At 40.7% G+C, this 25,131-nt stretch overlaps 1 protein-coding gene across 2 annotated transcripts in view; it reads right to left on the bottom strand.

The window, feature by feature from the left end:
* The window catches only part of PAMR1 (peptidase domain containing associated with muscle regeneration 1), a 92,358-nt gene extending 76,899 nt beyond the window's left edge, over positions 1 to 15,459 (bottom strand). The window contains exon 1 of one of the 2 annotated variants that reach the window (XM_060764787.2): positions 15,196 to 15,459. In XM_060764787.2, the coding sequence (XP_060620770.2) occupies positions 15,196 to 15,271 (76 nt within the window). In that variant the 5' untranslated portion in view covers positions 15,272 to 15,459. Of the gene's footprint in view, positions 1 to 15,190 lie in introns of both variants that reach the window. The other variant, XM_060764808.2, reaches the window with a different exon arrangement.
* Between the last annotated feature and the right edge of the window lie 9,672 nt (positions 15,460 to 25,131).

Genomic DNA, 25,131 nt, shown 5'->3' on the forward strand with positions numbered 1-25,131 from the left:
AGTATTGTATAGGGATTCCCTATACTCAGGCAACATTCAGCCCATGGTATAAACAGATTTGTTTGGAATACATCTTTATGAATCATCTTCCTGAACTTCCAAAGAATCCCTAAGTAGACTGAGTACATAAGGGTGTGATCACTATGCAGAGAAATTGTTTTCTTCTGATACATCTTTAATTATATTCAATATTGAGAAGTGCATAAACAGAAATCTGCTACTGAAAACTGATTCTTCACTTTTCCTTGGTGCTGTTTGTAAATCACCATTATGGCCAGGACTGACTCACTACTTCCAATCAATTGCAGAATTGTCCATGTATATGGCATAGATTCCAATGGTCTTCCTACTTTTTGGAAAGTTATGTACAGGGAGCTCACAATATTTACTATTTATTTACCTTATTTATACCCCACCCTTCTCAACCCCAAAGGGGACTCAAGACAGCTATATACATATAGGCAGCTATTCAATGCCTTAAAAACAACATACAATTAAAATAAACATATAAATTAAGATTAAAATTAATGCACATAATATCTGCAAGGCTTCAATTTCAGGACCTACCACAGATTTGAAAGGCCATGCCTCAGATATGCAGATGACACCACTCTGATGGCTGAAAGCGAGGAGGAGCTGAGGAGCCTTCTAATCAAGGTGAAAGAAGAAAGCGCAAAAGCTGGGTTGCAGCTAAACATCAAAAAACCAAGATTATGGCAACAAGAATGATTGACAACTGGGAAATAGAGGGAGAAAACGTGGAGGCCGTGACAGACTTTGTATTTCTAGGCGCAAAGACTACTGCAGATGCAGACTGTGGCCAGGAAATCAGAAGACGCTTACTTCTTGGGAGGAGAGCAATGTCCAGTCTCGATAAAATAATAAAGAGTAGAGACATCAGACTGGCAACAAAGATCCGCCTAGTCAAAGCCATGGTATTCCCTGTAGTAACCTATGGATGTGAGAGCTGGACCATAGGGAAGGCTGAGCGAAGGAAGATCAATGCTTTTGAGCTGTGGTGCTGGAGGAAAGTGCTGAGAGTGCCTTGGACTGCGAGAAGATCCAACCAGTCCATCCTCCGGGAAATAAAGCCCGGCTGCTCACTGGAGGGAAGGATACTAGAGACAAAGTTGAAGTACTTTGGCCACATCATGAGGAGACAGCAAAGCCTAGAGAAGACAATTATGCTGGGGAAAGTGGAAGGCAAAAGGAAGAGGGGCCGACCAAGGACAAGATGGATGGATGGCATCCTTGAAGTGATTGGACTGACCTTGAAGGAGCTGGGGGTGGTGACGGCCGACAGGGAGCTCTGGCGTGGACTGGTCCATGAAGTCACGAAGAGTCGGAGACGACTGAACGAATGAACAACAACAAAGCCCCATATTATAAATGGTGGCAATGTGAATGTGCATGCTTCATCGTGTCCACGTCACTGCCATTTACTAATATAAAGCACGATGATCCACAATTGAAAATTACAAAAATGTTTTCTTAGAAGACAAAGAGGTAAAAATAAAAGAAATTACCTGAGATTTTGTTCAATGTTTGATGTTTTGTCTTATGTCTAATATAATAGATTGCATTTTTTATTTAATTTTAGTTGTTAAGTCATAATTTGTCATAATTTGTGTTCATATGTTGGGTTGCTAAATTTTGGTAGTATGGATGCATTGTTGTTGTATTAGTGCATTGAATGTTTGCCTTTTATGTTTGGAATCCATCCTGAGTCCCTCTGGGGAGATAGGACGAAATATAAAAAATTATTATTATTGTCGAAGGCTTTCGACAACATCGACAATTATTATTATTATTATTATTATTATTATTATTATTATTATTATTATCACAAGATATAGGCAGAGGTCTAATTTCCAAATCATATTCCCAGTCTTTTGAACACAGTTTTTTTGCATCAAAACGTTTTATAAAACACACACAAAATATTCTTGTACTCACTTATTTGTGCCTCTGGTGAAGGGCATTAACACATGAAGCAGGTAAATTGCAATTACAGCAGGATAATAGGGTATTTGGCTGGAGCATCACATGATGTCATTCCTCTTCTGTTGTTTCTTCAGTTGGGAGATTGTTTGAAAAGTGTTACAAACACAAACAAATCCCTTAATGGCCCCCTTTTGCAAAGAAATTCTTTTGAACTGTCTCTCGCAGAGAGAACAACAGAAAAAATGATACTATATGGTAAGACCTGCTGTTATCTTGCTGTAATTGCAATTTGCCTGCCCCAAGTGATACTGTCCGAAGTGATGTGATACAATGAAACACTCCAATATTCCATTCTTCCTTCTGCTGTCACAAGGAAATACTCCCTCTTTTATCATTCATTACTCAAGCAGGGTTCCTGCGACTTAGAGGAAACATGGATAACTGTATAGGAGAAGATGGGAATGTAGCATCTAACCTTCCCTGCACAATATCATTGAGTTCTAATCTCATAGGGAATGTTTGAGAATATAAAAAGAGTCTAGGTTAATTGTTCTCAAGCTGGGGAGAGTGGTCCAAATATTCGTGAATTTCAGCTCCCAGAACCCCCAGCATGCCTAAAGTCACCCAGTCAGCATGCCTAAAGTCCGGATTCTGGGAACAGAGGTTCAACAATGTCTGGATATGATCTATTTGAGATCCATTGGCTTACAAATTAAAGCATTTTTGGTCCAAATTTCTGCCTTCCTCTCCCTGAGCAACTTCCTCATATGTTTGGGAGTTTTCCTTCTTTTTTCCTTAGCTTTATAAATCCTGAATTGGTCTGCCTGGAATCCAAATCTATGCACAGCTGTGGAGAAAACTGCAGCAGAAGATAAAACTGTGTCAAAAGAAAAGCAATTCTTTGTTGCCATGGATTGGCAAAGATTTGATGTGGCACCAGCTGGCATCTGGGTTAAATACTTCTCTACCTTCTGTCTCCTTCTCTTTGACATCTCATAGATAAAAAAAACTACAGGAAAAGAGCAAAAAATATCGAGACACTTCTCCATTGAAATGCTCCTTTTTATCTTTCCTTCATATCTCTTTAGAATACGTTTCCACAAGCTGACCCCCTCCAGATGTATGAGTCGACAACCTCCATCTTCCCCAGAATAGGTGGTGAGATGATGGGTACACAGTCCCAAATGAAGGGGACTCGATTGAGGAAGGGTTTGATTGCATCTCCAGTATATATTAATACAGTATTAGATAGTTGTCAAAGATATAGCCATGTAAGTCCGTTACAGGATAAAAAGGGAAATGTATGTCATGGACAGAAGGAATCTAGTAACACCTCTGAGATGGTTTTATTTTAGTATACAAAGAGATCTTGTAATCTGTTAAGAGACCGAGAGAATGAAACTGGTAGCGGACGCATCTCAGGTGCATCCGAGAAAGTAGGCTTGGTCTATGAAAACCTATGCAACCAAATTCATTCATTCAGTTAGGCTCTCAGGTGCTAAAAGATTTCTTTCCATATTGAAATTCCAGACTAACAAGGACATGCCTTTGGTTTCTTTTATTGTGTGCTTTCATGGATGTTGATCTGCTCTTTCAGATTCACTGAATAGTGTGCACTGAAAAAAAACCATAATAGTTGAATTCTCATAGTTTCCCCTGAAGATTTCCGGGAACCGAAGAGTAGCAAAGTTACGATTGTTGAGAGATCCCCTGTCCTTCCTCACAGAAGGGATCAAAAACAGGAACATGTCAACATGAGAAACATGGTATTCTCGAGTCACTACTCTTTCTTTCACTTTCTTTTTCTCAAAAAAATGTAGAGAAAATAAACACACATACCCTAACTAGAATCATAGAGTTGGAAGAGACTTTGGCAGAGTCCAACCCCCTGCCAAGAAGCAGGTAAATCACATCCAGCACACTCTAGGGCAGAGAGTTCCACTGCTGAACAGCTTTCACAGTTAGGAGAGCTACCTAATGTTCAGGTAGAATCTCCTTTCCTGTATTTGAAGCCATTGTTCTGCATCCTAGCCTCTAGGACAGAAGAAAACAGGCCTGCTCCCTCCTCCCTATGACTTCCTCTCACATATTTATACATGGCTATCATGTCTCCTCTCAACCTTCTGTAGAGATGTGTTCATTATAAAGTGTTATTTATAATGTGTTTAAACTGTATTTATAATGTTTATTATAGAGTGTTTAATGTACTGTGTTGAATCTGTATTTATGTATTACATTTATTGCCATGGCCTAGCTGTGAGGGATAGGTTGCCATGGTGACAAGACAAGGCAGCAGAGGAGGTGGGCGGAGCTAAAGGAGTAAAAGGTTTGAAAGTGGCAGTTAAGCTCCAGTCCGGTGGAGGAGACCCGGAGAAGAGCAGAGCCAGTTAAGGGCTCTGGGAATTAGTAGAGTCAAGAAAGGACTCTGGGGAAAGTAGTTTTGTCCGGTGGAAGAGACCCGGGGAAGAGGAGAGCCAGTTAGGGCTCTGTTGTGAAGCTGTGAGAATTCAGTAGTTCCTAGAATTTGTGAATATTTCTTCAGCAAGAGAGCTGAAGGTGTTACCTTGTTAGATTGCTTAGGTTAAAAGAATCTAACAGAGGGGGTCTTCAGGATTGCCAGTAAGGAAAGACTGGTGATCAGTGGTTTGTTCCGAGTATAGGGCAAACAGTGTGGACATTCACAATAGGGAACTCTGAAGTAGTATAAGCACTTCACTAAAGAAGAAGTTTGTAGAATTGTATCATCAGAAACATGTATCTCAAACCAGCCATTTTGTAACATCAAGCCTTGTGCCAAGTTCAAATTCTCAAAACTGCAACAATTACGTTCTGTTAACAATAAATCTTGTTCTCTTTGTATTTCAAACCTGCCTCCTTCATTGCTTTTATGCTTGGTGCATTCCACACTACCAAACTCACCTCACAACACAACTAAAGATAAACAGAGACATAATCCAGCGTCTCTAAACATATTGGTGGCAGCTTAATTGATATTTAAAAGAAGGTTCCTCACAGAATATTGGTGACATTAAAGAAGATTAATACTTCTTCACATAATTTTTGGTGGCATCTAGTGAGATTAGCGCTGCTTCTTTACATTTTTGTTGATAAGCGGTGGGATTAACGCTTCGTTACATTTTTGGTGGCAGACGACGGGATTCGAGTAACAACTGATCGAGTGCCTTAAGTTTAATTTTAAAATAAGTTGTGAGGTAAAAGTTGCTGAAAAATGGCTACCAGGCGACAGAGAAAGCTGGCTGAGGAAAGAGAGGGAGACCAAGAGGAAAGTTCGGGCTCTGAGGCAGAGACAGAGTTAGTGCCTATGTCAGAAATGGCTTATAAATACAAACTGGAGATGGAGGAAAAACGATTAGAGATGAGACGATTGGAGATGGAGGAAAAACAATTGGAGATGGAGAGAGAGGCTAAACAAAGAGAGTTTGAAGAAAGACAAAGAGTGAGAGAATTTGAACGGGAGTTAGAATTGAAGAGAATGGAGTTTGAGCTAGAGAAACAAAGATTGACTTTGTCTCAAACATCCAGTGATGTTCAGGAAGGGAGATCTGGAGGGGATACCCCAGATTTGATGAAGAAATTCCCAAAATATACCAAGGACGATTGTCCAGAGAAATTCCTAATATCTTTTGAAAGATGTTGTCGTGATTTTGGAGTGGCTAAGGAAAAATGGATGACATACCTTAGGCCACAGATAAGTGGGAAACTTTTGCAGATTTATGGACAGTTGCCTGAAGAATCTTATAGAGACTATGATCTGTTTAAGAAACAGATTCAACAAGAGTTTAGATTGACTCCGGAATATTATAGATTTAAGTTCAGGACGTTGAAGAAAGATAAAACACAAAGTTTTGCTCAGGTGGCCTCTAGATTGTCTCAACTGTTCGATAGTTGGATAAAGACGTCTGAGGTAGAAGATTATCATCAGCTGAGGGAACTTTTGAAATTGGAACAATTTTTCCAATTGGTTCCTTGTGAAATTCGTTGGGTGATTCAGGATCGCAGGCCATCCACGATTGTAGAGGCAGCGGGTATGGCGGATCGAATGACAACCTTGAAAGAAGGATTCAAAGGGGAAGATCTGCCAAATGACAAAAGAATAAACAGGCAGCTATTTTATTCACAACAAAAGCGCCCACAGCAAGAAAAGGGTGCTGACATAGAAAACACCCCCTATAGGAGGCAGAGTGTAATAAGACCAACTGCTCCTGAGGTAAAACGACGGTGCTTTCAATGTGGAGAATGGAATCATTTAAAATATCAATGTCCCTTGTTAAGGAAAGAGAAAACAACCCTCTTTATAAATAAAATGAAAGAAACACCAAGGGCAGAAGCAGATACTGTTTCAAAGGAGAGTTCAAGCTCAGAGCCTCAAGAGAAACAATGTCTGTTCATCCTGTCAGGCAGCCCATCTAAGGACTACTTAGAAACCATTTCTATTAATCACAAAGACAGGAAAGGACTCAGAGATACAGGTTCAGAAGTATGCATCGCGCACCCTGAAATAATACCTCAGAAATTTCAACAGCCAACCTCTGAAATAAAATTAAAAGGTTTAGGTCCCGCGATCCCAACACCCGTGGTGACCTTGCCAATAGAATATAAAGGATGGAAGGGTATGTGGGATTTTGTAGTCAGTCCTGACATACCATATCAATGTTTAATTGGAAATGATTTGGCTGAAGAGATTAAATACTGTAAGATGGCGTATGGGGAGAAAGAATGTAACAATGAAAGCCCTGAACAGAAAGCCCTGTGTTTTGCCATACAACAAGATGGGGACGAGAGTCCAGAAACCAGCGCTACAGTGGCTGAGCTTGTTAAGGAGACAGGAGGAGTCAGAGAAATTCAACAGGAACAAAGAGCAGAAGAACAACCCTATAGATTTATTGCTGAAGATGGTGTTCCAAATATAAAGTCAGAAGTGTACAGCCAGAAGAGACCATGCAAACGAGGAACAAGCCCTGCAGCAGAGCCGATTCCAGTGGCTGATTATTTGAGAGCCAGTGAAGAGAGTATAGAAACAATAGGTCTGGAAAGACAAGTGATAAACTCTGAGGAGAAAGAGGAATCCTTGACCTTAAAAGATGTATTTCCTTCAGCGCCACATAAAGAAATTACCTCAGCCGAACTTTTTGACAAAGACAATAAAATAAAAGTAAAAGAGAAAGCTAAAGGAAAACAAACTCTGGATGTGACAGTAGAAGCTGATGCGAGTTCAGAATATCCAGGGGTCTTCTGTGAAACAAAGATCCATACATCTGAAGAGAAAGTAAACAGAAAAAGAAGATTTGGCCATGTGTCGGAAGAGAGATCTCCTTTATCCTTGAACGGAGAGGAAAGAGAGAATAAAAGCCAAGCTGATAGACTGACAAGAAAACTAATATACACAGACTATATTGGTGATGATAAAAAGAAAAAGCTGCAATTTCTAGCTTTGGAAGTTTGTCCAGATAGCAGTGATGAGCTTGCCATGAAGCAGGACAATATTCGTGTTCGTTCTTCCAAGGACAGTGAGTTCTCTTCAGTGCCAAGAAAAGATGCTCGAGGAATTCCAGATTATTCACTACAACCTGATGCTTCATGGAAGCAAGCCATTGTTCAAGCCCTGAAAATCGATGGAAACAAAACTGTTCCTGATAATTGGAAGGTCAGACAAAAGAAGAAACCTAAAAAGAAGAAACGAAGAAGTGGAAAAAAAGAAGCTAAAAGATCATCATAAAGAGACATTGCTGTGGACAGTTGGTCCAGTACAACCGAGGTTGTGTTTGATCCATGGGACATTGGACACTAAGACATCTATGTCAATGATCAAATGTGAGAGTTTAACTATTGTGTGGGCTATTAACAAAGTGGGACCATATGTATGGAAAAAAGTTGTGGTATGGTATATAGATAAATGTCTTATAAATTGACCAGACTAGGTAGAAAGACAATTATATATGTTAATGAGATAGAAACACATTTGGACAAGGATATTTGAGGTTGATATGGAGAATTGGATAGAGGATGATCACAGGTAGATCCAAATTATATAAAGGTAATGTATGTGTAATATAGTATAAAATAGTATAATATTTAAACAAAATGGATATACTGTTTTATTATAGACTTATAAAATATATGATGTTATTACAGTGGTGAACTGTATATGTTTCATACCATAGATATAAGATATAATCCCATTATAATAAAGTGTGGTAGATATATATGTTTTACAATAGGCAATAGATATTTACGAATATATATATAAGTATAAAAATGTGAGACTTTGATACCACATCCATAGATGATACTAGAATTTCATAGGTTAAAGGTTTGTATGTATGGTAATTGAAATATACTTAACCATAATATGTTTCCCTTTCAGAATTGATATATATGTATTTATTGTTGGATAATATGTGGAATTATTTTTTTGCCATTCTGGGACTGGGAATGGTCCAAAAAAAATAATATTTCTGGGGGGGAAGGTGTAGAGATGTGTTCATTATAAAGTGTTATTTATAATGTGTTTAAACTGTATTTATAATGTTTATTATAGAGTGTTTAATGTACTGTGTTGAATCTGTATTTATGTATTACATTTATTGCCATGGCCTAGCTGTGAGGGATAGGTTGCCATGGTGACAAGACAAGGCAGCAGAGGAGGTGGGCGGAGCTAAAGGAGTAAAAGGTTTGAAAGTGGCAGTTAAGCTCCAGTCCGGTGGAGGAGACCCGGAGAAGAGCAGAGCCAGTTAAGGGCTCTGGGAATTAGTAGAGTCAAGAAAGGACTCTGGGGAAAGTAGTTTTGTCCGGTGGAAGAGACCCGGGGAAGAGGAGAGCCAGTTAGGGCTCTGTTGTGAAGCTGTGAGAATTCAGTAGTTCCTAGAATTTGTGAATATTTCTTCAGCAAGAGAGCTGAAGGTGTTACCTTGTTAGATTGCTTAGGTTAAAAGAATCTAACAGAGGGGGTCTTCAGGATTGCCAGTAAGGAAAGACTGGTGATCAGTGGTTTGTTCCGAGTATAGGGCAAACAGTGTGGACATTCACAATAGGGAACTCTGAAGTAGTATAAGCACTTCACTAAAGAAGAAGTTTGTAGAATTGTATCATCAGAAACATGTATCTCAAACCAGCCATTTTGTAACATCAAGCCTTGTGCCAAGTTCAAATTCTCAAAACTGCAACAATTACGTTCTGTTAACAATAAATCTTGTTCTCTTTGTATTTCAAACCTGCCTCCTTCATTGCTTTTATGCTTGGTGCATTCCACACTACCAAACTCACCTCACAACACAACTAAAGATAAACAGAGACATAATCCAGCGTCTCTAAACATATTGGTGGCAGCTTAATTGATATTTAAAAGAAGGTTCCTCACAGAATATTGGTGACATTAAAGAAGATTAATACTTCTTCACATAATTTTTGGTGGCATCTAGTGAGATTAGCGCTGCTTCTTTACATTTTTGTTGATAAGCGGTGGGATTAACGCTTCGTTACACTTCTCTTCTTCAGGCTAAACATGTCCAGCTCCTTAAGCCACTCCTCATAGGGCTTGTTCTCCAGACCCTTGATCATTTTAGTTGCCTTTCTCTGGTCACATTCTAGTTTAGAGTCAACATTTCCTTTCAATTGTGGTGCCCAGAATTGGACACAGTATTCCAGGTGTGGTCTGTCCAAGGCAGAATAGAAGAAGGAACAGTTTGTTTCTTGCTTACATATTGTTCTACCATATTACCTGACTGTTTGAATTAGTTAGGTGGGATGAATGTGAGCAACAAAACATAATCAATGGGGCAGCTCTGCTGCCACACCTTGCCTAAAGTGTCTTCCTTAAATCTATAATTTCTAGAAAGACTTTTACTGTGAGGTTCTAGAGGAGCTGCTATGCTTGTTAACTGTTTTAACAGGACACAATGTGTTTTAGAGGAAGCAAGCAGACAAACTATGGAGGCTCCATGGTACAGCAGGCACACACAACCTTTTCATCACCTTGGGCTGCATCTTGTTCCAACTAGGGAGTGGAGTGGCTCACACATATATGAATTCACTTATTCATTCATGCACACATCTTAGTGTGTTCTCATCATACAGCAATCTCCACTGAGATTTCTATTTGCCCCCCTCGATTTTGTTGTTCTTATGTGCTTTCACGTCAACTCCAACAGAGTGACACTATCAGTTTTCTTAGTAAGACTAATTCAAAGGAGGTTTGGTATTGCTTTCTCTAATGGTTGTATCACACTTTGCTGTTATTGCACTATTCCACTTTAATTGCCATGACAACATTATATGGAATTTAGGCATTTGTGATTTAGGGAGGCCCAAGAGCTCCCCAAACTGCTAATCCCAGGCTTCCAAACAACAATGCTACGTCAATTCAAGTGGAATAATAGAGGTATAATACTACAGAATGATAGGGCCCTAAGGTTGAGGGAATGAGATTGACCCAAGATAATGCAATCAGTTTCTATAGTAAAGTGGGGATTTGAACTCTAGCCTCCATCCAGAATTCTAGTTTATATGTACTACAAGGATCCAGGGCGAACGACCTCTCCTCCAAAGCCCAAATTGACTAAGACAGGGCATGGGTTGTTTTCAGAGGCTGGCTGCACAGGGTGTAACAAATGGCTATAGAAGTATTCCATGAGGATGGTCTGTTATCCATGGATCTTAGTTTATATTACTGAGATAGAAAAACATTCAGCCTCATTGGTGCTATGCGCTCACTTTGAAAGAGTGCGGTTGATGTAGCCCACATATGACCCTGTGTCTACATTGAAAACATCTTGGAAGTAGTACAGAAGTCCAAGGAGCTGTTTTTAGCCCGAGAGAAGCTAGTGTTCTTGCTAAAACAAAATTAGCCTAAATTTTGAAGAATGAAATCCCAAGTTAGAGCATTACTTAGTTGTCATAACTACCATGTGTTGCTCTCTGTTTCTACTCCCACCCCCACTGCTCGGGTCCTGCTCCTTGCTGTTATCTTCCAAAGAAAAGTTCAAAAGGGTCCTTCAACATTTGACTGAGAGCACAATGTGGTTTCTGTGTCTACAAGGCTTCAACATGGAGAAAGTACCAGCTTGGGATGTAATAAACTGCAGTGTAAATAAGCCCTTAAGAGGGAGCTGCTAAACTATTTTCTGGAGATGAAAGACTAACCCGAAGTGTACTTGAATTGTACTTTTTTGCCATTCCTAACACATATGCCATCCTACCATAAGCATCACTCCTTGGCTTCTGACAGGCCCGGAACAGAATCTGCCAGCCTTTGAGGAATTGCTCCGGAAATCCATTCTGTTTGACTTCAATCCTCTCAAATAGAACAGTAGATCTGATGTATAACCTTACATATGGAGTTATTTATACACACTATGAGCTTCTGCATATGGAATGCCACAGTGTTTACTTGGTACATGTGGGCTTTTTTGATGTTGCTGCCCTTGTTCCAATTCTTCAGTTACACAGTGGCAGCCAGCTTTTGTCATGCAGAAAATATGTGCCTCTAGGTGCATCAACACAGTAGAATTAAAGCAGTTCGTCACCACATTAATAACCATGGCTCAATGCTATGGAATCATAGGAACTGAAGTTTTACAAAGTCTTTAGCTTCTCTGACAAAAAGGGATGGTGCTTTAGCAAACTACAATGTGGACCATGGCAGTTAAAGTAGTGTCAAGCTGCATAAATTCTACTGTGTATATCAGGCATGGGCAAACTTTGGCCCTCCAGGTGTTTTGAACTTCAACTCCCACAATTCCTAATAGCCTACCCATTGTTAGGAATTGTGTGAGTTCAAGTCCAAAACACCTGGATGGCCAAAGTTTGCCCTTGCCTGGTGTAGATGCATCAACTTGTTTCCAAGACCACTTATGTTATATTAACTTCAGAGTCTTTTAGAATACAATTCCTTGGGCTACCTGGTGTGAGAGATAGGCATTTTTCTTTTTTGCCAGTGTGCCAGGAACCATAATTCTCCCTACTGTTGTGTTGTCTTTCCCGGAAACCTACCAGGGGCCAACAGGCTATGGGCTACAATGGGTCCATGGACAACCCCTTTGAGTAGTGAAGTATTATAAACATACTATTTTCACATCATTTCCTACAATTAACATTATTATGAGTTGTTACATTGATATCTAGCCTTTTTTCCATGGTGTCGTATATTATTATTATTTATCCTTAGATACCTGTGAGGAAGGTTAAGCTGACAGAATATTCTGACCACTCTAAATGATCCAGTAAGGATTTAAAACCAGTTTCACTAACCACACTAGAGTTGTGGAAGCCACCCTGAGTCACTTCGGGGAGAGAGGTGCGGGTTAGAAATAAATAAATAAATAAATAAATAAATAAATAGAAACACAACAAGATTAGCACACAGCAAACAAGACCACAATGCTGGTTGTTATATTGGATCACACGTTGGACACTTCCCAAGTGTCTAGGACTGTGTGATGTATTGGTTGTTGTTGTTCTTCTTCTTCTTTCTTCTTTGAGTTTTATGACACCTTAAAGACTAACACAATTGTTTCAGCATATGTTTTGTGAGCAAAAGCCCATTGCCTGAGATGTAAGTGGAGCACCCTCAATAGCACCAGCTATTTAATCACACCAGATAATAGATCCACTTCAAATCCGGTTTCTGCCTCCTGCAGAATTCTGGGGTTTGTAATTTAGTGAGGCAGTTAAAGGTTCCTCCCTAAACTACAAACCTCAAAACCGAATTTAAAGTAGATTCATTCTCTAATGTGATGAGGTCTTGGGTCTCATATTTCTATTGGGCCTGCTGGATTTGCTTATTTCAGGGCACTTCCAGACAGGTCCTATATCCCAAGGTCTGATCCCAGGTTTTCTGCTTTAAACTGGATTATATGAGTCTGCACTGCCAAGCCAGTGCCTTATGACCGAGTGGGGACTCCAACCCAAGTCCTAGTCCAACACATAATGTTGCTTGCAGTATAGTGGCAAACCACACACACTGGTTATTCTAAGCCAACATTTTTTTAAAAAAATCTATAAAATATATGGGTTGTTGTAGGTTTTTCGGGCTATATGGCCATGGTCTAGAGGCATTCTCTCCTGACGTTTCGCCTGCATCTATGGCAAGCATTCTCAGAGGTAGTGAGGTCTGTTGGAACTAGGAAAGTGGGTTTATATATCTGTGGAATGACCAGGGTGGGACCAAGGACTTTTGTCTGCTGCAGCTAGGTGTAAATGTTTCAACTGACCACCTTGATTAGCATTAGCATATAATGGTCTGACAGCCTGGGATCCTCTCACTTCTGCAGGAGTCTACCGTGTACTATGCAGCTATGGACAAGTCTACATAGGGACCACCAAACGCAGCACCCAAACACAAGTCAAGGAACATGAAAGGCACTGCAGACTACTTCAACCAGAGAAATCAGCCACAGCAGAGCACCTGATGAACCAACCTGGACACAGCATATTATCTGAGAACACAGAAATGCTGGACCACTCTCACAACCGCCATGTCAGACTACACAGTGAAGCCATTGAAATCCACAAACATGTGGACAATTTCAACAGAAAGGAAGAAACCATGAAAATGAACAAAATCTGGCTACCACTATTAAAAATCTATAAAATTACAACAGCACAACAGAGAGGAAACAAACAAGGACATCTAATCACCTTTCAACAAAAGTTTGCCCCAGGCTCTGTCAGACCATTATATGCTAATCAAGGTGGTCAGTTGAAACATTCACACCTAGCTCCAGCAGACAAGAGTCCTTTGTCTCACCCTGGTCATTCCACAGATATATAAACCCTTTTTCCTAGTTTCAACAGACCTCACTACCTCTGAGGATGCTTGCCATAGATGCAGGCAAAACATCAGGAGACAATGCCTCTAGTCCATGGCCATATAGCCCAAAAAAATCTACAACAACCCAGTGATTCTGGCCATGAAAGCCTTCGACAATACATATAAAATATATGTTGTTGAAGGCTTTCATGTCCGGAATCACTGGGTTGCTTTGACTTTTCTAGGCTGTATGGCCATGTTCCAGAAGCATTTTCTCCTAATGTTTTGCCCACATCTATGGCAGGAATCCTCAGATGTGAGGCTTGTTGGAAACTGGAAAGCCTGATTTGTTATTGTTTTCCTTGTTTACCTGCATCATGTTAATTATTTTGTTTGTTATGTACTTCTGGTGGGTGAAATAACTCTTGCCTGTTTGAGAGAGGTGTGAATGTTGCAATTGGCCACCTTGATTAACATTTAATGCCCTAGCAGTTTCAAAGTCTGGCTTCTTACTGCCTGGGGGAATCCTTTGTTGGGGGTGATTAGCTGGCCCTGATTGTGTCTTGTCTAGAATTCTACTGTTTTTGAGTGTTTATATATCTGTGTAATATCTATGGTGGGAGAAAGAACTCTTGCCTGCTGGAGGCAAGTGTGAATGTTGCATTTGGCCACCTTGATTATCATTGAATGGCCTTGCAGTTTCAAAGCCTGACTGGTTTCTGCCAGTGATTCCAGCCATGAAAGCTGTTGACAACACGAGGTGGATGTTGTTATGTGCCTTCAAGTTACTTCCAATGCATGTTGCAGTTTCAAAGCCTGGCTGGTTGCTGCCTGGGGGACTCCTTTGTTGGGAGGTGTTAGTTGGCCCTGATTGATTCTTGTCTGGAATTCCCCTGCTTTTTTTGAGTGTTGCTCAAAGGAGTCTTTTGTTAAAGACTTGCCACCCTGGACATTTCATAGATATATAAACCCCACATGCCTAGTTTCCAACAAACCTCTGAGGATGCCAGCCATGGATGTGGGCGAAACGTCAGGAGGGAACGCTTCTGGAACATGGCCAATATAGCCCAGGAAAACTTACAGCAACCCTTTTTATAAAATAGCACCATCAGAAACGTTTTCCCTTTGAAGTCATACCAAAAAAATAAAAGCATGAGTCAGAAACCCAAGGTGGTTGGTTGTTTTCCATGTTCTGCACAGAGTGATGGGCTTTGAAAAGTGGCCTCCTCCTCCTCCTCCTCCATGGCTTCAGCATCGAAGTGACAAGAGGGAAAGCAGGAAAGGAGGAGGCGGACGCCTGGAGCGCAGTGGCAAGCCAAGCATTAGAATCCCATTTCCTCCACCCCGCAATTCCTCCAAAGCCGCCCTGGAAGAACGTGGGATCCCTGGGCAATAGAGTGCCTTGTGTTCGTTCTTTCTGCCTCCTTTGATCGCAAAGAGGGGGAAAGGGGAGAAAGAGGGAGCCGCTGGGCTACTTACGGTACCTCTGGGCAAGCAGGACATGAAGAGGAACTGGAGGAGGGCGGCCAGTCCCAGGTGTGTCCCCAGCGCCGGTGCCATGCTTCTCGGGAGGGAAAGACTGGGGAGACTGGGCTGCTGCTCCTGCAACGAGGACAAGAGGCGGCCCGGCTGCAGGCAGGCAGGCAGGCTTGCTTGGGACTGGGACCTCCTCACCAAGTGGAAGGAGGCAGCTCAGATTTCAGACCTCAGCATCACAAGGGAGGGTAAAAGGGGGGACTACCTTCAGAGGCTCCTCAGGCGGTCAGAAGCTGGGCGATGGAGACGACGTCACACACATCCCCCCAAAACAAACCCTCTCAGCTACTCCCTTAACCCTTCCTTCGCCTATCTGTCCCGGCAAGCTGGGAAGGAGGGGCAGGAGAAGACCCAGATGGAGCGAATCTAACGTCCTTTGCATTGGGGATGGCAACTCCCAGCATTCCCCACCCAGGTGGGAATTCTGGAGATTATACAGTCCTCTCCCTCCACAGTAACTCTTGCAAACTCCAGGGAGAGTGTTTTCTCACAATTATACTACATGTTGCAATCCAGGCCAGGAAACGCTCTCTGACTTTAAACACCACCCAGCTGAATAGAAATGCAAGCAGTTTATTGAAGATAGTTTAAAAGCAGTAGCAGTAAAAAGCACTCCATAAAAATAGGTAAATCCTATTTTAGAACAAGGGACTTGCTGGAGATGTAAAAAGGCAGAGTGAAAAAAGTGGTGAAAGAAACCATATGATTAACAAAAAGGTCAAGTAAATCCCGGAGATGTGCCTATGAGGACTATTTAGAAGGTGTAGCAGCGCAGGAGATGAAGACATTTGCCAGTATTGCTTTGTTGCTTCAAGAATAATAGCAAAACTTGGAAAGGGGAAAAGAGCTATATATTACATATTGGACATAGGCATACAACACATATAGACAGACACAGATACAATTTAACATTCCAACCACATGACCTTGAATGTGTCTACAGACAATGCTGGCTCTTCGCCTTAAAATGGAGGTGTGCACCAACCTCCAGTCAAACACGACTAGACTTAATGTTAGGGGAAACCTTTACCTTTGGAAAGTAAAAGAGGAGCCCCCAGTGGCACAGTGGGTTAAACCCTAGTGCCAGCAGGACTGAAGACCAACAGGTTAGAGGTTTGAATCCGGGGAGAGCGTGGATGAACTTCTTCTGTCAACACCGGCTCCCCATGTGGGGACATGAGAGAAGCCTCCCACAAGAATGGTAAAACATCAAAGCATCCCCTGGGCAACATCCTTGCAGACTACCAACTATCTCACACCAGAAGCAACATGCAGTTTCTCAAGTCACTTCTGACACCAAATCTTTGGAAAGGCATGGCCTTGTTAGAGATCATAACCCTTTGTAAAGTATGATCTTCCTGAGAAGAGTTAAAAACTGGCTTGAGTCAACCTTCTCCTTCATGGTAAATATCCACTAGTATTCATGCAAGGCAAATTAGGTTTCTCAGCTGTTAGACTGATATACCTAGTGTGAGAAGGTCCAACATCCCCCATAGGCAGGGGAACACCATAAGCACATTAATCCATTCTATTGGTTTGCTTATGATAAACAAGTCTCAAGCAGCTGTTTGAAGTTCTCTCAGCAACTCCTTTATTTAAAGCATCCCAGCCACTCAAGTCCAATGGAGCCTCCTGTTCCTCTTCCACTCTCCCTCTTATATCCACTCCTCAGCCCCCGGTGGCTCAGTGGGTTAAAGCACTGAGCTGCTGAGCTTGTTGATCGAAAGGTCGCAGGTTCAATTCCGGGGAGCGGCGTGAGCTTCCGCTGTCAGCCCTAGCTTCTGCCAACCTAGCAGTTTGAAAACATGCAAATGTGAGTAGATCAATAGGTACCGCTCCGGCGGGAAGGTAACGGCGCTCCATGCAGTCATGCCGGCCACATGACCTTGGAGGTGTCTACGGACAACGCTGGCTCTTCGGCTTAGAAATGGAGATGAGCACCACACCCCAGAGTCAGACATGACTGGACTTAATGTCAGGGGACTACCTTTACCTTTACCTTTACCTTCCAATTAGTCCACCTGTGACTCCTTGTTTGCTTTGATTCAGCATCCTTGCACCTTGCAGGTGTTTTAAAGGAACAGCTTCTTTCCAACTCTAGGGCGGGACCCTCCACTGTCTCCCCTTTACACGACCCTCCCCCCACCAAGAGGGAACTGCGTGGTGTTTGTATTCCAGCTAGCTCCCCCTGTTGAGAGAAATAATCGACACCTAGATATCTCTCTGAACTGTTAGGAGCAAACATATGCCAAGGCCCCAAAACAGCAGAGTTTCAGAAGTGTCCTTTTTAGTGCCTAAAAATCTACTCTTCCATAAAATATATTTGGTTTTAAACATGCTCTCAAAAGAGAAAAGTAAGTAGTATTTATTAAAAGTAACATAGTTCGTTTACTCACAAACTTCATGTATTCAGAATACAGGTACATTGCTTATCAATCCAGTTACATATAGGTTTGAAGTAGTTTCTCTGTGCAGATAACACAGGGCATCTTTCTTAGAATCAACCATCTTAAAGTTGCCATAAGATTTTGTCTCTGTTTTTTATACTGAGGTAAGAAAATACTTTATGATTTTGTGTCATCTGAGCAGAACTGGGGGAAGGTTCCTTGTTTGGACTAACAAACTCCCACAATTCTCAGCCATCGTCAAACTACTTCAAACCTATATGTAACTGGCTAGTAGATTCTTGAAAATTTGCGCAAACAAGTAACTTTTTCAGGCTCTACATCTAAGCATTTCCAAAGGAATGGCCAAACCCAACAGATTTCTCAAGCTATGAACTGGATGCTTCAGGGGTCGTTTAACCATATCAGAAATGTGATGAGAGTTACAATGATCAGAGATGAAAAGCAACTGAAAGTCTTACAACTGTAGCTAAAGGCTACAGAAAAAGCTACCCCAAAGGATAAAGTGTGAGATATGTTGGAGTTTACAAATGTAACGTTTATGGCAGCTTCCTGCTTGTATATTTGTGTGCTTGTTCAATTGCTCTCTTTTCCTGCATCATATAGCATTTTCTTTGTTTTCTATGGTGTGACCTGCTTTCCCATCTCTCTCTCTCCCCCTCCCTGTCTATCCTCCATGAAACTTGTGTGATATGCTCCAACTCCCTTATACTGCATAGTACTTTTTCTTTTCTGTCTTGATTATGCTCATGAGTAAATCTACTTGTGTGTGCCTTATGATGAAGACTACATTTCGTTTGGTTGCTGTGAGTTTTCTGGGCTGTATGGCCATGTTCCAGAAGCATTCTCTCCTGACATTTTGCCCATATCCATGGCAGGCATCTTCAGAGCTTGAGGGGTCTACATATCATTTCTTTCTCTGCTGGACATTATGTGTGGTGGAGTAGGGCTGTGAGATCTGCTTAGTTCATCAAATGCCCTGCTTAACAGATCCATATTATACAATATGGTTAAATAAAAGATTTCTTGCAAGTGTGGAAAGTGTAGTTTTCTAGCTTTAACTGGAAAGGGGAGAAGTGGAGTTTGAAGCTTGTGGCCAGCTGGCTGCACAAATCGAGCTCGAGGAATGTGCTTGCTGTGAAACAGCTCTGCTGCAGAGTTAGGTAAAACTTCTCTTTCGGAGTACAAGTCAGCATGAGCTAGGAGATTCTGAAAGACTTTACCAAGTGGACACTAGTACTGCAAAGCAACTATAACACCTTCTTTTTCAATAAGAGCAATTTTTCCTGGGGCAATGGAGGGCACTCCCCCCTACTCCTTTCCCACTTTTTCCTGCTGAGCCTTTGCCCCCTAAACTGCACCACTGATAAGTCCTTTATCCAGCAAAGTTCACCTTCTAATGTTAAGATAAATGACAAAAGAAAATTGTGTCACATGAAAGGAGCAAGTAAGGTTAGGCAGAGAAAGTTCAGGAATGGCTTTCATTTATATATATGAGTGAGAGAGAGCGCACAGATTTCAAAAAGAAAGAGAAATAACTTGATGAGTAGAAGTTAAGAGACCACTGAATACTTTTTGAGCAATGTAGAAAAGGCAGAAGTGAGGACTGGAATCAGCTGGGCTTGAAGTCAGCTTTGAAAGACAGAAGAAACTTTATCATAGATAATAAGGAAAGGGCTGATAATTAAATATTTAATCCACTGCCTACTCTTGGTGTGTGTTACACAAATGGCACAAACTGTTCATTGACTTCCAAAGAGGTGGGGTGAAAGGACAGGTTAATACAAGATGTAGTGAATTAAGTGAATTATGTGAGTCAGAAATGGTTCTAATACTTCTTCATGACCAAAATAATCCTTCAACTCTCTTCCGACATATTAAAAAAACACAATATAATTTCCAAGAATTCACTAAGCTATACTTAGGGCCTTTCATCAGTATTTCCACTGTTTGTTCCATTGAAGATAGTAAGGTTTGCTTATCTGTCATTTCACATATCCATGCAAAATTCAGAAACATCGCTTTCACATACCGTATTTCGTCGAACAGAATGAGACAGGCAACGTGAACAGCAATAATGGAAACAACATTGGATCTAAATTGACAACAAAACAAGGAGAGATTAGACCTGGCAATTAAGGATAAAATATGGTTGAAAATATAAAGGTGTCCTGATTCTTTCAGCTTCTCTGAGTAATATAATAAAAAAACCCATTATTAAAAATTCCCTGCTGGTAGAAAATAAGAAATGCAAGAAAGAGTAAGAAGAATTGAAAGCCTTAGAAAGATTTGTTTCATATTTGATGTAAATACCTCCCCCCAATACTTCTTCCCCCCCCTCCCCCCCCCCCTCTCTCTTAGGGAGTGGGGATCTCTGCCACTCTATCTGACTCCTTAAATCATGAGGTTTTTGGCCAGTTTGGAGTCATCCTGTTTTAGACTGAATAATCCGTTGTCTCTGATTTGTTAGGAAACAGAGAATATGCCAGTGCATAAAAATAGTAGTTCTTCAGAAGTGTTTTTCAGTGCCCAAAAATATATCTACCCTCCCATAAAATAACTTGTTTGATATTATGCACTCAATAGACAAAATACAATAGACTTTGGTATAAAAAAATAACATATTTGGTTTATTCACAACCTTCATGTGTTCAGCATACACAGGTACACAACTTATCAGATATGTTTAAGATAGTTGCTGTGCCATGCAGTTAGACCATCGCTCTTAGAATCAACAGCAGGCAAGTGTTTGCAAGTCTGCGATCTAAACATTCCCAAAGTCTAAAAGAAGTCTGCACTTTGTGCTCATCTCTGAGTGGATCGTGTGGTCTGCAGCCCCTCCCACAACTTCTCAGGAAAACATAGAGCATGGAAAGAAAGCTGCATATCAGAACATACATACAATAAGTAAGCAACAGGATCATAGATAAACAAATTACAAGAGGAGGCTTGAAGAAGGTTGTAATTTCCAACACCCTGAGAGTAAAGGTGCCATCTAAACTGTAGAATTAATGCACTTTGACACCACTTGTGCCATGACTCAATGCTATGAAATATTGGGATTTGAAGTTTGACTCTTTAGCAGAGGAGGCTATTTATTTATTTATTTATTTCACAGTTTTCTATACTGAGCTTCTCAACCTCATTGAGGGACTCAGCCCGGTTTCCAGCCATAAAACAAACAAACATATACACTCATTAAAATATCATATATCACAATTACAAAAACAACTTTAAAAACACTATATATAAAACTACAGTGGTCAGTCGTCCTATTAAGATGGATCTACATCAACTTCCATCCAGGGTCCTATGGTGTTGTCTCATTCATCGAAGGCCTGACTCTACAGCCACACCTTTAGCTCCATGACCACACCTTCCATGATTCCCATAGTATTTAGCTATGGGAGTTAAAATGGTGCCACTGTATTAATTCTACCAAGTATATGTAGCCTGCAATAGAAGTTAAGCAGTGGTCGTATTAGTGGTAAGGAATGTGATGGGCTGTGGGAACACGTTCCTCCTTCGGCACCTCAACCAGCCAGATTACTCATATTTCCAGGTATTGCATCCCAGAACATAATTGGGTTCAGGCACATATATTACCATAAGACTCTGTGGTCATCATGACTTTCTGTTTTAAATAAAGGCAGCCTTTTCTGTTTGAGGTGTTGTTCTATGTACAGATAACAGATATTACTAATACATGAGTATTCATAATAGCTGCCTTAGTGTCAATTGAATTCCATAACCTTTTGAAATGTCCCTCCAACCTCACAACTCTTTCATCTTCATACCTGTCACAACACTTTGTTTACACCCAGCCAGCAGTTCAAAGAAAAAGCTTTCAGCTGAGTTACAGAATGGAATGGAATACTAAAAGTTTCACATCAACATGCACAGCATGAAAAAGCTGGTATATAGGCAAAACTCAGAAAGCAAAATGTTACAGTGGAACTCTAGAGCAGTAATATGATGCACTCCTCACGGGTCAGAGTGACCGATGATTCTCTTCTCGAAGAGAGAATAACAAAAGAACAAAACTATTTGCCTAGTATGATCGGCCTGATTTGTCCATGGTCTATCAGTAGAAACATGAAAAGTACCTTTTGTGAAACTATGTAAACAGTGGAGAGTTAAGCTCTCGGTTTAATCATTTGTGCAAGAGGAGACTAGTGCAATTGAGCACTGCAATGCAGAGAGCAATCTCATAGAAATATAAAGAAAATCAGAATATAAAGAAAGTTATGTTGAATCAGCTGAGGTGACAGGATGATGAGGGAGGGAGGAGAGGGAGAGGAGAAATCCCCCCTCCTCCCTTTTCTTATCCCTCCTCCCTTTTCTTCTCTGCCCCCCCCCTTCTCCCAGCGTTGTGGCCGACATCACTGCAGGCAGCAACCAACAGGTAAGATCTATGTCACAGTCAGAGACCACTCACAGAGGACAGGTGGGGACAGTAATTGCCATCCCATGTCCCCAGGCTGCCTGAGTCCAGAAAATATGGGATGGCGATGAGAACATCTGCAGTCATTTCTGTTCTGGAACCAGTCCAACTGTTCAAACCAGCCCAATAGTCTGCATACAGGGTCAGAATTCAGACTATCCCCTAACTTTAGTTAATGTGGGGCAAGGCTGCATTAAAATAACCTTGTTCCATATTATCCTGGATCAGCTCCATGCAGTATTTGGCCTAAATAGTAAGTATAGTTGTGTCCAGTAAGAATAGCTTTGAGGTATTCTGGCCAGGTGTCTACGTGGAAAAACACTGGTGTGTTTATTTTATGAAAGTTTGGAACTCTTTTGTTTGGGCCACTAGCTCTGCTACCCAACTGCCCTTTAAATAAAGTTAAAATCACTGGAGATTTTATCCTAAACTCTGATTGCTTTCCCAGTATCACCATTTGTAGAACAGAGAAGATGCAGGAAAGGTTTACTCAGAGTCTGAAATATGTCTGGATTTTAGGACAGAAATTAAATTAAACATGAAGCCCAAGCTGAAGCAGTAATTCAATGCCAGACCACCACTAATTTTTATTTCTATCTTCAGCACATTATTGCCGGTTAGAGAAATCCTTTCAATAAAGAAGCAGCAAATGCATGTCTGTAAAATGTGTGCTTTTCTTTTTACAGGAACTGCCATACAGTACGGTAATATCAGGTGAATGTTTTTATAACTTACTAGCCGTCCCCTGCCATGCGTTGCTGTGGCCCAGACTGGTGATCTGGAAAATAAAGTAATGAGAAGGTGTTCGTTTCTAATATATGTAATTTTTTTCATGCTTGTGGGTAAATAGTATTTCTTGCTGTTTCTTTGTCAGTGTTGATGTGGAGATTGTCTGGTCTGCCTAGTTTGGAACATGAAACATATAATTGTCCTTCTTTAGGGGTCCCTTTCAAATCTATGATAATATATCTGTCTATGCGTGAATCATATCTATCTCTCTATATCTATGGCTGGATGTCTCTTTGTCAGGAGGGCCTTGATTACTTTTTCTTGCCCTGGTGAAGGGAGTTGGACCGGATGGCCTTAAGTATTTTCTGTTGGTCATGGGGGTTCTGTGTGGGAAGTTTGCCCCAATTCTGTCATTGTTGAGGTTCAGAATGCTCTTTGATTGTAGGTGAACTATAAATCCCAGTAACTACAACTCCCAAATGTCAAGGTCTATTTCCCCCAAACTCCACCTGTGTTCATATTTGGGCATATGGAATATTCATGCCAAGTTTGGTCCAGATCCTTCACTGTTTGAGTCCACAGTGCTCTCTGGATGTAGGTGAACTACAACTCCAAAACTAAAGGTCAATGCCCACCAAACCCTTCTAGTGTTTTCTGTTGGTCATGGGAGTCCTGTGTGCCACGTTTGGTTCAATTCCATCATTGGTGGAGTTCAGAATGCTCTTTAATTGTAGGTTAACTATAAATCCCAGCAACTACAACTCCCAAATGACAAAATCATTTTTTTTAGTGATGGTCACTCCTTGGGTTAGTAGGTGTCTTGTGGCCAAATTTGGTGGCAATTCGTCCAGTGGTTTTTGAGTTATGTTAATCCCACAAACAAACATTACATTTTTATTTATATAGACTTGGAGAATGTCTATATAAATGGTGGGGGGGGGGGGCAGCGGGAGAGACAGAGACAAAGACAAAGACAGAGACCAGATTTTGCCCAGTGTACTAAAATCCTCCACTACACGTGTGTGCAGTGCAACATCCAGCATTTATAAAGCTTGACATGGTTTTATTCACAGTCTTCCTGGTGCACTCAAAAGCAAGAATACTGCCTTGGACTTCGTATTCACATTGTTATGTGGCTGGCTCATGTCTCTGCTTTAAAAAATAGAGACCCAATTTTGTCATTATGGTGCCTGGAACTGGTCCTCCTAAGTACCTGTAAAGATATTTATGTGCAAAGCCTTGGCATTCAAATTTTCTTCACACTACCAAAACAAAATTCTGTAAAAAAAACAAAACAAAACCTCAGTAGCATAATAAGAGGCGCATAAGCCAAGAAAAGACAGACAATGACAATAGGGAACAATTACAAACTCCTCCACATGCAGTTTTATGTGCAACAGCACTGAAATGCGCATGATTTAGCTCTTTAGAGCCTTACTGTTCCTTTTCAGAAGAAGGTGAGAAGCTGAACTGGAAGTACAAACAACTCAATACTATTGATTTGTAGCAGGCCTAACATGATAAGACTTGTAATGATGATGTTAAAAATAACCACCAACACCATCCTGGCAGTAATACTTTATCTGTATTCCTTTGGAAGAGGTGGGACAAGTACTAGTTTACGATCTCATTTATATTTCTGGGTAGGTAATCAGTGAAATGCAGCCAAATGGATGTAAATGTATAATGGAATTGAAAAAGCATGTGTTTCTCTCAGGTTTATTTTTAATGTTTTGCATTGGTTTTACTCATTGAGTGTGTCTATGCCTCATTTGTGTACAGTCTAAAATTATCTTCACCATGACAACATTCTCAATGTGCTGTGGGAGTAATAGTCTCAGCAACACCAGAAATAACAAAGAATGGGGTTGGACATTTTGCTGTCCATTGACAATCATACAGATAAAAATAAAACTAGAATGTATCAGAAAGAGAGCCAATGCACTGCTGGAACATCAGTCAAGATGCTCCTGAGCTAAACGTAGAATAGTCTGAACTTACCCTACCTCACAATGTTGTTATGAGACTGCAAGATAGATTGGAGAACAATACATCCAACACCAGCCTTCTTAGAGGAGGGAGAGAACAAAAATGTAATAAGTGCTAAAATACATTTAATATCTTATTTATGTATTAAATTAAGATATTAAAATCCCGCCTTTCTCTACCATGAAGGGGACTCAAGGCGGCTTGCAGATAGACAAAAATTCAATGCCTTAAGCACAGTATACAATTAAAATACATTAAAATTAAAATTAAAAGTCAAAATTAAATACATTAAAACATTATAAAACTACGTAATCCAC

Source organism: Anolis sagrei, chromosome 1 (assembly GCF_037176765.1).
Source record: "Anolis sagrei isolate rAnoSag1 chromosome 1, rAnoSag1.mat, whole genome shotgun sequence".
In the NCBI taxonomy this organism is placed as follows: Eukaryota; Metazoa; Chordata; class Lepidosauria; order Squamata; family Dactyloidae; genus Anolis; species Anolis sagrei.